General features: G+C 40.6%; 1 protein-coding gene across 1 annotated transcript; it reads right to left on the minus strand.

Annotated features, from left to right (window-relative positions):
• Positions 1-3,730: 3,730 nt before the first annotated feature.
• On the minus strand, positions 3,731-9,316 carry zgc:101744 (Receptor expression-enhancing protein 6-like). The gene is made up of 6 exons (XM_061082875.1): positions 9,235-9,316; positions 9,009-9,142; positions 5,884-5,977; positions 5,371-5,509; positions 4,584-4,752; positions 3,731-4,366 (listed from the first exon to the last, which is right to left on the minus strand). Exons 2-6 carry the CDS (start codon positions 9,121-9,123, stop codon positions 4,317-4,319), a joined length of 567 nt encoding a protein of 188 aa, XP_060938858.1. The 5' UTR covers positions 9,124-9,142; positions 9,235-9,316; the 3' UTR covers positions 3,731-4,316.
• Between the last annotated feature and the right edge of the window lie 4,416 nt (positions 9,317-13,732).

Here is a 13,732-nt window from a genome sequence, read left to right on the forward strand (position 1 = left end):
CACTTGATTTTCTCTCAGTTCATACACGTCCTAGTGGTTGGTTGGCAGTAAAAATAGGTATTTTAAAACAGACTTCCTCCCAAGAAAATTATTTTAGTCCTGGGTGGATGCAATTTTGGGAATTTATGGACCACGAGATCATATTTATCAAGAAAATGACAGCATTTGAGATTATGAGCAAGGAAAAGGCACAGACAAACTAATACTAATATTTATGCCACAGCCCAAGTACACGAAATATAGAATATCTGAGAAATCAGGAAGGAAGAAATATTGATGGTCCCTGAGCAACAAATCTTATTAAAGAGGCCCAACTGATGAAATTACATTCACGGTCAAAAATGTAACCTAAGCAGAGGCCCATTTCATTTCCAAATGATTTTTGTTTATGTTCCAGCCACAGATGAGTACATTGCAGCTACTGGAGATCTCCAGGGCCGGGGCAGATGTTTTCCACGGTGAAAATTCATGAGGGTAGAAGGACAGAGATGTTAGATTCATTGGATCAAGACAGCCACTGCTCATTTTACTGGCATGGATACATTCATGCACCTCAGATATTTTTTTTGGAAATACGTTTAGACATAAATGTAAGAATGATAGGAGCGTGCAGTTAACATGCTATGAGGCAATTTATCTCTCAGACATCATACAGATGTGTGCGACCCAGACAAAATTAATGTGAGCCTAAAGGTTACCACTTGTAAAATAGCAAATGTGGCCCAAACCTAGCAAAACTAATACAAAACAAGACATGTAGTGCTCTAGCAAAAGTGTAACTAAATGTTGAACATGGCCCAAATAACAAAAAACAAAGTGAGGAATCGTTTGGCACCTTTGAGGACATGTGGTATCGCTATGGCTTACTTGTGGCCCAGATCCGGCAAACAGGAGCCCAACTGCCCAAGTGCCATCATCCCACAAGGTATGTTGGTGGGTTGGTTAATAAGTTACATAAATTAAGTCAGTTTGATCCATGATCAGCACCATGGACAGCGACCTCATTGTGTTTCAGCACCATGGACAGAAATAAAAGTGCAGTATGTATGTATGTATAGAACAGGAAACATGTTGTTCTTCATAGCACATGTTAGGGCACGACAACGTACACATGATGGGAAGTAGGGCAGACATGACACATTCTGGACGAGCTGGTAAACAAGACGTATACATGTCACAACTGTAAAGATGCACAGATCAATTCTCCGTCCATGACACAATATATGAGAGGATTCCAATCAATTCAGTTACTATCACAAAGGAAGGGCGAACAAACCCCAGTGCTACTGAAGGCGCAGTGCTGAGGCAGAGCAGGCCTTGTTTTCAGCTGTGGTGGGTACGTGACGCGCTCAGTGTATGACTCACCACCTCTCCATGCACACCAGACTCACACGCGTGTGTCTCCCTCTGTCGGTGAGTCCTGGTACCTGCAGGGAGGGGAAGCGGGGCCAGTGAGACTCGAGCATGCTGTGTGATTACAAGTTGCATTGATTGTTTCAGTCCAGGGGATGATGAGCAGAGGAGATAAGCACGACCCAAGTAGGGAGAGACTCTAATCATTATGCCCAACAAGACTTAAGAGTGTAACCCAACAGATTTACAGAGCTAGCAACTCTGAGAGGCCGCAAACCTGCCTTTGTTTACATATTCAGTAAAAATAAGTTTCCTACTATTATTACCATCAAGTAAACCCAAGAAAAAAACTTTAAAATAAAGTGCCTGAGACCATGAATAGGAGACAAACCATATAGCTAAGCTATCAACTACAAACACAAGGCTTTTATTAGTATAGCTCTTTTAACCATGCTTAACGACACTTTACACAGGTTACAAAGTAAAAGCATATTAAATATTAGATTAGCCTGTAGCCTGACATGGCTAACATGAGAAAGTTTTCAAAAATAATGTTTCCGCTGCTCACAAAATTAAACTTAAACCTTTTTTAAAACATATTACTTAAGCCCCTTGGAGTAGTTTAATATCATTCATCAGTTAAACAGGTCAACAATTGTTTCTCTTACATGTTTATCCCAAATGTTACTGCTCACAGAAAATATATTTGACTTTTACACAAGACTTTTCTATAACTGTGAACTGAATACAATTTTTTTTACATTTTCCAAATGTGCTGACAGGACAAAGTACAGAAGAGGCAGGAATGTCTTTAATTTACAGGTATAATGGCATAAACGAAACTAGTTATTTGACCAGCTGATCGCGCTGGAGGAAAGTTTCTTATGGGGTAATATGTAACAAAGATCAGATCAAACTGTCAATAAAACAGTTAAGATATTTCATGTCAAGCTCCTGGATGGTGCTAGAGAAAAATATATATACAAGGCTCTGTGTTTTATTTAAACACGTGTGTGAACTGTAATGTTTCCTCAATTTCTGAAATACATGTGAAAGATTAAGTCACCTACCTTTTAATTTTTGTAGAGAAAAACGTCCTTCCTTCATAGGAAAGGTTCCAAAAACTCAACGTGTGGCTTCAAAGAAGAACACAGCAAGAAAAGCAGGAGGATTAATTAAGTGGACCTATGCATACTGTTATTAGTTCAAACCACCATGTTTATTGTGATAGTGTCTTGATTTATCCTTTAGTGGACATAATTTACAAACTAAAGAACAGATCCCGAGTAAACTTATTTTGTGACTAGAAATAGAACAATGGTAGAAAGTAAACACTTTTCCCATCCTTGCAGTGACTCGGTCTAAAATCTTGGAGACCTTATACAGAATTGAATGTCGGCTTAACAGCCAAACCTGCTTCAGTGTCCCTGAGCAGCATGTAAATGGGCAAACGTATATAAAAACGGTTTCATACGTTCTTTCTTTTCCTTCTTTCTTCCTTCATGTCCTGAGCTCATCTACTGTTCGAAGTAATTTCAGGTCCAACGCTCAACAAAAAGCCCCGGATCAAAGTACGCCGAGCAATTATTGGATTCTGTGTCACATTCCTGTTAAAATCGATAAAGTGGGCCACTGGTGGCACCCAGCAGACACATATTCACAGCGGCCATTTCCAGATGGGGGCCTTCCTCTCCCTGTGGCGGTGTGTGACCATCGCACCGGCCCCGTCCACCATTTCCCATGCATTACATCCACTGCACGAACACAAAAGAGCCTCCCTTTCAGAGCCCCTCAAGCATGAACACAGAGCCAAACATAAATTAATGTGTGCGTGGTTAGGTTATCTGAAAGCCGGTAAATGTACTCGAGGGTGACAGGTTAAAAGATCAAGTGGATACGTAAGATGGGAGGGAAATTGTGCATGGCATTTGTACTTCTCTCCATCACAACAAAAAGAACTGCAATTTAAAGTTATCTGCAACTGCATCTACAAAATAAGTCGAAAAAATATGTATTTCAAGCTAAAAATAAATAAAAAGGACATTTGCTTTTAGATGTTATTAGAATGTCTCAAGACAGAGCAAGAAATTATGGCTCCATTTACAATTGCGGCAGATAAAGTTCCCGAATAAGCAAATTTAATGTTGAAAAAACGAATCCAACCCCGCTGAGGTTATGGATCCAGAAACACCATTATCCCCAACTCGTCTCTGCTATAAAAACCAATTACAGAATTCAGTGGTGCATGAACATTGTAATTTGGACCAAATAAAATCCCATTTCCCCAATATGTGAGGAATGAGACTGCTTGACTAGACGGCCCCAGAAGAAACCGAAATGAATCTGAAAGCTTTAAGTCAGACACAAAGACATCATGTTCAGTTTGACAGGATTCCAGTTTTACTGTTTCAACACCAAGAGATGATAAATTAAGACATATCAAAAGACAGAAGTCATCCAGTTAAACAGAGTGTGAACCATCACACAGGCTCATGCAGACTTTGAATTCTGCTTGGCACATGTGACATTAAGGCTTTTAAGAGCAACGCAGACACTGACGACATGTAAAAGTTTAAGAATGTTAGAAAATGCTGTTTTTTAAGGCAACCTCCTTCTGTGAGAGTGTCAGCATCAGTTTTCTGTCTCAAACGGCTCAAGTGGACAAGATAATGATGACATCACCAGTGTTGCTGAGAATGCTGGTACACAATCACCCCACATATTCCCACTTAGTGACACACAACAGGAAAGAAAAGAAGATCTAGTAAAAATGTCACAGTTTCACAGATTGTCTTAGCAGTGCCGATGGCAGTAAAGCGACATGGATGAGTGTGAAGCTTCATTTCACCTCATGACGGGGGGGGAACGGTCATCATTCGTCACGGAAGGGAGCGAACAAACAAACAGTCTCTCAGTCAACTACACAATTACGCACATAGACACACAAAGCCCTCCGATGTGTCTCACTGGTTCTTGTCATGGTTCTTGTCTTCGTTGAGGACCTGTTTAATGGCTGATGAAACAAGCAGAGAAAGAAAAAGACACATTTTTGCCAAAAGATAAAAAAATAACACATTCATATATAACTGATGACTGTGTTGGGTGATGTGTTTTTAGAGTGTGACAAATGTGAGGTGACTCACAAGTTCGTCTGCTGTCAGAATGCGTAGCCTCCGGACATACAGTGCGTGAGTGTGTCTATATGAACATGTACACTGTGGTTGTCTCACCCTCCTTCGTTACAGCGTCAGTGATGGTCTTTGCCTTCGCACTCAGATCGCTGACCACGTTTTCCATCGCGACTTGGTGTTTCAGGAAAAACGGCCGGATCAAGCGCTTGTACATGATTTCGGACCCGTTCCACGTCACTGGGGCCATACACCACATCAGGAACAAGCACTGATGGAAGAGCAGTTGGCAGATATCAGATATTTGGCTGCTGTAACTTATTAACGTTAATGAATCACAGCGATAACGATCATGGTGACTGGGCTGAAACAGTAAGGGGACTTCGAACAGTCAAAGCAGAACTTCCTGATATGGGAGGTCACTTTGTCTCAGGATGTCAGTTACAACATTGTTCCACTAATTGGGAACAAACTCATGTACCAGGGCCAAAGGGAACTGATGGGAATATCAAAGCCCAGTTCCATACATTTAATGCTTCTTCTATATATTATACTTTACTTTTTCTACATTATATTTGACCAGGATGTTTCTTTATATATGTCCAAATGGACGTCGATGATATAAGCACATTTAGAAAGCTATTGCCTCGTAAGATCTTAAAAGAGAGAACAGAATGTTTGGCCACAGGAGGTTATGTTTTCACTGCCGTCTGTTGTCAATCAGCAAGATAACTAAAAAACATACATGAAATTTTGTGGCCAGGTCGATCGTGACCCACGGAAGAAAGGAAGTTGTCAACTTCATACAGAGGAGATAGAGAGTTAAAGTATAAAACAATTGGTACCAGATATCACCCAAAGAAAAAGACTGGCTTAAAGGTCAGCCTACCTTGCTAGCATAGTAAAAGGGGAACCAGGAGAGGAAGATGTCAGAGAAGGCCTCCACGATGCTGAATAGCCCATAGACGACCCAGTAGGTCAGCCACTGGGTGTCGTCCTCCTTCACACTGCTCTCGATGGCCTTGATGCTGAATGGCGGAAAGACATGTTTGATTAAGGAGAGTGAAGAGGTCACACTGTAAAACAGTCCATAAAAAATATAAACTCACTAGATTTTAAGACCATGAACTCTTAAGAACCACCATTACTCTCTTTATAAATCAAGTAAGAAGTGGAGTCCTTTTCTCATAGACTTCCTTTTGCAGTCGCCCTCTGTTGGTCATTCAAGAGAATACAAGTTTCAGGCACTTCTGCCTTGACTTAAATTTCTTGACCCAGGGTGTGCGTCCATTTTAACAAACAATCCATACATGACACAAACCTCGACTGAATGTTAATAATGTGTTGATTTAGTCCACATAGTTTTGCTTTGGTATTTATTGAATTCATACGTCATACATACGAGAAATATGCTGGATAGAGGAAGCCAATCAGGTTGCAGAGCAGCGAAGCTCCATGTCCAAACAGGAGGTAGAGCCCGAGGAAACTCAGAGCACCTGCAGAGGGAGGGAACGAGAGGCAGCACTGAGGTGAGACCAGAAGGCCAAACGGGAGGATGAGGGCGAGGCTTTCCTGTTACCTGACAAACATGGCTAGTGTTCATTTGTTTTCAGCAAACTGTCTGAGAGCAGGATGTCAGGGCTGCACAGTACCAGGATTAGGAGGAGTCCCACACACAAGTCAAACACCGTTATACAAATCCTCCAGGGGAAGAGCACACAAAGCTCACACACTCCTGTGGCCGACAAGTCTCATGCATGTGAAAGATTCCACAAATACAACTGCTTTTAAATGTTTACTATTTCCATGTATGTGTGATGAACAAAGTTGGACAAATGCAGATATATCCTAGGATGTCGTTAGCATGCTAAGACATGTTTGTGAATGGGTCCTATTCATGCAGCTATCCTAAGAACACTCTGTTCTGTTTGAACCGGTGTTTGAGCTCTTTACATCTCGTTTGTTTGTCCCGACAAATACACAAATATCCACATGACTCCCCTCTTGTCCAGCTCGCTTTAATGAAGGAAACTGGAGGAACCGGTTAGAATGGAAGAGATAACTGCTGACACGAGCAGACACTTTGCATAGGGAAATTATAAACTGATAAATCTTATTACTGGTGATGAAAAAATAAAACGCTTTTTAACTGTCACACACATCTCCAAACAGGCATGCCATCTGCTTCTAAACTGTAAGCACTGCTCTAATGAAATTGAAAATGAATGCATTCATGTGACATGATGCACAGCCACGGCAATAAATAAAAGCCGGCCTCTCTTCAGGAATAGACTGGAGATAAAAAAGCCATTGTACAGCTGTTTAATCCCAACATTGAAATACCAACAACTCCCTCTCCGGGGGTTTGGTTGCACACACAGAGGAGATGAGGCCTCTCCGCTCCAGGCAGCAGTTCAGAGGCTTAACACTTCCCTGTGTCACAGGAGTCGGCATAAACCCGAGACGTTTCTCGGCTAAACGGAGGCCGGTCACAGTGTTTTGTCACTGTTCAACGGACATGACTGGATCAAGGCTAAAGCACAACATGGTATTTAGGTGAGCCAACGTGGAAGGAATGTTTTTTTAAACAGAAACAATTATCAGTAAACATGTTTGTTACAATCCTGCAGTGTGGCCAAAGTATTACTGTGGCTGTTGCCTATTTAAAAAGATAGTTGAGGAGACAGGTATAATCTGTCTGGTTCCACCTTCTGCTAACTGCAGGTTACAGGACAGGGAAGTGCTATTTGCATATAATGCTCAGTATTTGCTTTGCGAGCCAGTTTGCTTGGATATGAGGAATGAAAAAAAATTGTTTTTATAAGCAGATCTGAGTGATCTCCAAGCGATACCGACAGAATCTGCTAAACTGACATTTTTGATCGTATCAAAGTTTTGTTATTAAATCCTGTGTTGACAGTATTGCCTCTGACTGGGAGCTAGACCTCTTTTACTAATTGATACTTCTTTAAAGCTCTTTTGACTTATATATCAGGTGTAATAAGCCTATGAAACATGCATCACTAATGAAGGAAATGTCAGCAAATAAGAGCCTTGAAATTGCAGTTCAGCCGTTATATACCTGGGGTATTTTAGAATAGGCTGCAAACTAACTGTTGTTTTAATATGAGCCTGAACAAGTTATTGGTTCTCCATTAATATCCAGAACTGAGCTTTCAAGTTTCAAAAACAAGCCTCAAATCAGTCAGACGACAACATTGGAGTCATCTCTCGTGAGTGAGGTGTTTGACCTTTTAAAAACTCTACTGGAAAATAACCACGATATTCAGGATTGTTTGCAAACAGGCTTTTGCTCCAGATCTGAATGCGGCTCACATAACACACGTTCACATAAAACGTTTGTTTGACTGCAAGTGCGTGTTGCTCACTTCCCAACACAGATCAATTCCGGGTAAAAGGAAGACAAACAGTGGTTTGAATGTAGGTCACCCTGGCTAACCCGTTTCCTGTTGTCATCGCACACAACATGTTGCCAATGGAGCCCGAGGTGCTCGGTCTTCAGTGACTCCTGATGTGCAGAGTGACTACAGAGCAGTCTTGTCAAAAGGAGACTTTTAAGAGCGAACAGAGAGAGCAGCCTGCGGTTGGATAACCAGTCACCCTGAATATCTCTGCCTGGCCCTGGATATTTGAGGACGTGATAAAAATACCCCTGGGAGATTGTAATGTACTAGTGCAGTGCCCATTCTGAACATGCCTTTACGGAATTAGCTGTTCCCTTGCCCTGTGTGGTTATGCTTCGGAGCTACTTCAGCATTATTGTTCATTGTCATTAGGGAGTCCTCCTTAAACACTTCAACAATAACCTGTCACTTCTGTATTGACTCCATGCCAGCACGCTGTGTGCAGAGCTCTTTATAAACAGTCTAGGGTGCAGAGGGAAGTTAGGTTTGCCCCGTTTATGCGAACTTTAATAACACTAAACTTATCGCATCACATCGAAATTGCGACACCACACTTGCAAATCATGCATCAGCAGATGTTTGCGAAATCCGTGGGTAAGATAAGAGTTTTGCAATAATGAAATGATGAAAACATCTTTGCAATTACACATCACTTGCTTAGTTTGCACATTTATAGTCTGCACAGCTGTTGGCATCTTTCGAGTTTTATCGTGTCTAGCTTTCACTAAGAACCACTGTTCTACTGACTATGTTCTGCACCAAACAAACCAGAGTGAACTCCTTGCATGAGGGAACCTACTTGACTCTGGAATAGGTGCCACACGCAAGGCGGATTAAATAGCAGGCTCCAATCTTTGCATGTGAACTTTGGTATTTGAGTGTGGTGATAAACCGAGGCCCGCTGACAGGACATGAAACCACAGTGCACAGACAGTCTGGTGACTTTCAGCTCAACTAAACTGACGCCGGCTTTGTTTGTTTGCTTCCACATGAAGACTGTGGGTGTTTGTCCTCGGGCTGGTTCATGGACCCTCGTCCAGCGTGTCCCAGGAGAACGTGGACTCGCTTACAGAAGGTGTTAGAGACGTGGACGTGGACATACCCAGGCTGATATATTCCCTCTTCACCCCGGTCTTCTGCTCCAGCGTCGCCAGCAGATCGGTGACAAAGTTCTTCTCATGGAGCGCAGCCACGAACCGCTGCTTCAGCTGACTCATGGTGGGGCCTGGCAGATTCCTGTGGGCCACACACACAGCACAAGACACAGGGCCGAGTCACACACGGCCACGCTGCGGGGTTTAACACAGAATGATTGTTTTTTCACGAACCTTTTTCTCGCTGCTTCGCCTGAAAAACGCTCCGCTCTCTGGACAGCCGGCTGCAGAATGACTGACGGTGAGGGGAGGAGTCAGGAATCCACCCGCTGACCAATCACCGAGCTGCGCTGAGTAAAGTTCACTGCTGCAAGTGATTAAAGAAACGGTTTGAGCTATCGACTGTAGAGGCTGTGTTCACACATACGGTTATATAGAGAGTCTTTGGACTGTGTTTAGATATATATACTCTATATAGCTTTGTATAAGCTGTATATATCGCTATAGAGACGGTATATGGACTGTGTATAGATATATAAACTGTGTATATGCTATGGCCTACAGACAATCTATACACTGTGTTTTGATATATATATACTGTATGTTATACAGACAGTCTAAAGACGGTGTTTTGATATATATATACTCTATATAGCTTAACATAAACTGTATATATCTCTATAGAGACGGTCTATGGACTGTGTATGGATATATAAACTGTATATATATCTTTATATAAATATTTAAAGAGACAGTCTACAGGCTGTATACATCTTCATATAGATTGTTTGTGGACTCTATATCCACTTTGTATATCATCATGAAGACATATACAATATAATGACATACAGGTCTATATCTTTATATAGTAATCAGACTGTCTATACCTTCATATTATAGACGATCTATCTAACTAAGGTCTCTTTAGGCCTCATGATGTATTTTGCAGCTCTTTTTATTCACATGGTTTTATATTATACTTTTGTGTACAAAGTATTCTAATGAGCCTGATACTCGTACACTTCACTGTCACATTTAGTCTGATTGATACTTAGAGTATTTTCTCAGAGGGTGAGAATACTTAAATAAAACAGAGGCCTGGGGTCGCTGAGGTCAGATGACGCGTACTTACTTACTTCTTTCCCTAATATCAGAGCTGCATGAAATGACTGATGTACATGGTGATGAAAAGGTTGAACAAGGACCAGGGGCGTTTCTAGGATCCAATTTTTTTTGGCTCATTTGGGGCTGCGGATATCCATTGTTTCAGACAGTTCATAGATTGGTTCAATCAGAAAGAGTGTGATTTTTCTCTGTATCTTTGCTTGTGTTCATTCAGTATAAGATAACAGAAGAGACAGAATTTCAGGGTCATTGTGAAATTACAACACAAATATGAACTTTTCTCAAATAGAGAGAAATAATTTTCCTGCTTGCAAAGGAAAGACGGATATACTAGTTTTTCATATCCGATATATAACTCTTGCTCACTGGAGACATTTTCTAACAAAATAGCTAGCTAGCTAGCTTAGTGTTAACATAGCTCATTACAATATTCCCTTTCATTTATCTCAAGTAAACCTAAATTTAAGCAGGTAACAATCGTTAACAACTACAGATAGCCACATTCTGTAACTACCTGTACTTACAATTTCACTCTGTGCATCATTTACTATGAGCTAAACTCCTTGGCTGTAATCCTGCTGTCTTGATGAGAGACGTAAAGGCCGGCGCATGCTTCTGCATTTTCATGGGCCCGGAGACGCAAGAGCCCTTCCGGGCCCCTCACGGGCCTTCTTACGTCCTTGCGTGCGTCGGCCAATTTTTCTAACTAGACCGCAAAGCCCCGCAAGCGTCACCCGCCCGCAAGGGCGTGTGATTGGTCTGCTAACTACATCATTTCCGGAGTCGCATTTACGGTTAATGCCCGGAAACCACAGAAGATTTAGAAGAACGAATATGGACCAAATAGAAGAGCACTTGGCAGAAGAGATCCGACACTATGTCCACTAGTATAACCCGTCACTACGGGTTATACGTGGGCTGCGTGAGGCTCGTGTCGCTTTGTCGTATAGTTAGAAAAATTGGCTGACGCACGCAAGCCACAACACGCCCCCCGCAAGTACGCGAAGGGCGTGTTGCGTATCTCGCGTGCGTGCGTGCGTAAAAAGCCGAGTATAAATTGGCCTTTACAGCTGCGTGCCTGTGGGCCCCTGACAACTTGGCAGAGTGAGAAAGCCAGCGCAGCAGCGATGCACACTCCCCAAGGTCCTAGTGCCGGTCTTTTATTGTTAAGTACGATGAGAGGCTATTGGATTGTAATTTGAAGGGGGAGAAAACATACAAACCAGAAACGCACTCACATATGTAGCATGTTAGAGTTATAATGTCCATGTGTAAAACAATAGTTTAATTTAAAAACAAAACAAAAAAAACAACCCCTATAATTATTTGGGGGGGCTGAAGAACATTTTAGGGGGGCTTCAGCCCCCCTAAAACAGGCCTAACGACGCCCCTGACAAGGACAGAAAACAAAATCAGCCTCACACCTTGATGGAGTTATTGATGATGGTGAACTGCCAGCAGAGGGCAGTGTGCATCTACTTAGAGACATGAAGGGATATTCCTGAGGGAGAGAGTTACTCCCAGAGCAGCTTCCTGGCTTCAGTGTTCAGTCACAGTTGGATTTAGTTGAGGAAACTAAATCACAAGGTCAGATTTTCATACATTTCTTGGTTTGGGATGAAATAGTCCTTTAACAACAATCACATTCAAAGGTTTTCTGGTAAAAGCCTCGAAGACAAACTTCTCCCATGTGTGCAGACCAGAACTTTTCAAAGTCAGACATGGAAGTGAAAGCTCCTTCATGTGATGTCCACATGTTCTCACTCAGCGTCACCTCTTCCTCTCAGTTTCATAAAGACAGGTGCACTCAAATGTATTTTGCATGAATTTTATGCATCACTGAGTGATGACAGTTTTAAATGTTCAGAAATCTCCAAACAAAGCCCCATGAAACCAATTTTGACATTTTTGATTTTGAGTTGAAGACTAGAACATTTAACTGTATGTGTAAGATGAGCCTGAGCTTAAACTTTAAAACTATCGTTTAGGTGGATGCACAGGTCTGCACTTTTTTAATTTTGACTTTATAATGTATGTTTGAAGATTGTAATGATGTGGTTCATGTGTTTCTTTGTAGGGGGGTGTTTGGGTAAATGTAGGCTCCCCAGGTCCCTTTTGCCTGAGGCCCCTAAAGTCCCTTGAAACGCCCCTGGAGTCCCACAAATGAGTTTTCCTGGTGATTCTCTGGCGGAGCAGTGAACGCTGCGTTGACCGGCCCAGTTGCACGTGTTGTAAACGGAGCTGTATTGTAAAAAACCTGCCTCAACTAGTTGCTCTATAGAATGAGTTCTAACAGAAAACTACAATAAACACAGAGAATATATACGATGTATTTTAAAACACATTGAGCTCATACAACCAGCACATCCTGCAAGATTAAAACCAGAATAATCAGAATTTTGGTTATTTATCAATTTCATTTGATAACTGAATGTTGCCAGATATTTATTTATCGACTTGAATTGTCATTTAGACTCTGTTAAACTTCATCAAATAGTGATATGATTATTTTTATAATCACCCAATCAAAAGTGTATTACCATTAAGCACTCAAACATCAGAACATGGATGGAACAGAATATCTAATTAACTCTTACGTGAAATGTGTAATTTTCCTTTAATATCTGAGGTTTCATTATCAAGTTTTACTTCTGTCACTTATTGACAACAACATGAATTATGAGGAAAGTCCTACAAACTACTAATGTGATACTTTTGTGATTTTCGTCATTTTGTTCAATGTTCAACTCAGAAGTCAGAAACATGGTTTTCATCCAGATCCACACAAGATCAATTACTGTCTAAGTAGAAGTAAACACAGATTTACATTCATATCATTGCAGCAGAAAAAATAAAACAGAAGCAGATGTTAGTGATGATGTATTTTATTTTAATAAAGTAAAAATAGAAATGTGAAAAACAAATGACATGAGAACATCAAATATTTATTCTTGTTTCAAAAGTAGCACAATACAGCATTGGACTGTCATTATGAATTTAAGAAAAGACATGAAGACATGTAGATTGTCTATAGATTCCACATATTTTATATAGACTGTCGTCCGCTATATATAGACTGTTTATAAATATATTTATAATATATTATTATATTATATGTAGAGAGATTATATTATAAATATATTCCTGAGATAGTCAAAAGACTGTATTTAAATCTGTATAGACCTTATATATCATTATATAGTAATCAGACAGTCTATATTTTTATATATATATATATATACTCAATAGACTGTATTTTTATCTATGTCGACCTTATATATCATCTATATATAGTAATCAGACTATATTACTATATATATCTAACTCAGGTCTCTTTAGGCCTCATGATGTATTTTGAAGCTCTTTTTATTCACATGGTTTTATCTTTATCAGCAGATTCAGTTTACTCAGTTTTAATGGAATTGACATGATAAATTATTTTTTTTCATAAAGTTTTTGAATGAGCCTGATACTCTTAAAATTCACTGTCACATTTAGTCTGATTGATACTCAGAGTACTTTCTCAGAGGGTGAGAATACTTAAATAAAACAGAGGTCTGGTGTCACTGAGGTCAGATGACGTGTACTTACTTACTTCTTTCCCTAA

The sequence above is a fragment of the Limanda limanda genome, chromosome 12 (genome assembly GCF_963576545.1).
Source record: "Limanda limanda chromosome 12, fLimLim1.1, whole genome shotgun sequence".
NCBI lineage: Eukaryota > Metazoa > Chordata > Actinopteri > Pleuronectiformes > Pleuronectidae > Limanda > Limanda limanda.

What these genes read in the sequence shown, in the direction of transcription:
- zgc:101744 (XM_061082875.1), bottom strand. Translation starts at nt 9,123, where the DNA reads ATGAGTCAGCTGAAGCAGCGGTTCGTGGCTGCGCTCCATGAGAAGAAC. An exon ending in GAGGGAATATATCAGCCTGG is followed by an intron (nt 5,978 to 9,008) that starts GTATGTCCACGT and finishes CTCCCTCTGCAG; the next exon opens with GTGCTCTGAGTTTCCTCGGG. An exon ending in TGACGCTGTAACGAAGGAGG is followed by an intron (nt 4,367 to 4,583) that starts GTGAGACAACCA and finishes TTGTTTCATCAG; the next exon opens with CCATTAAACAGGTCCTCAAC.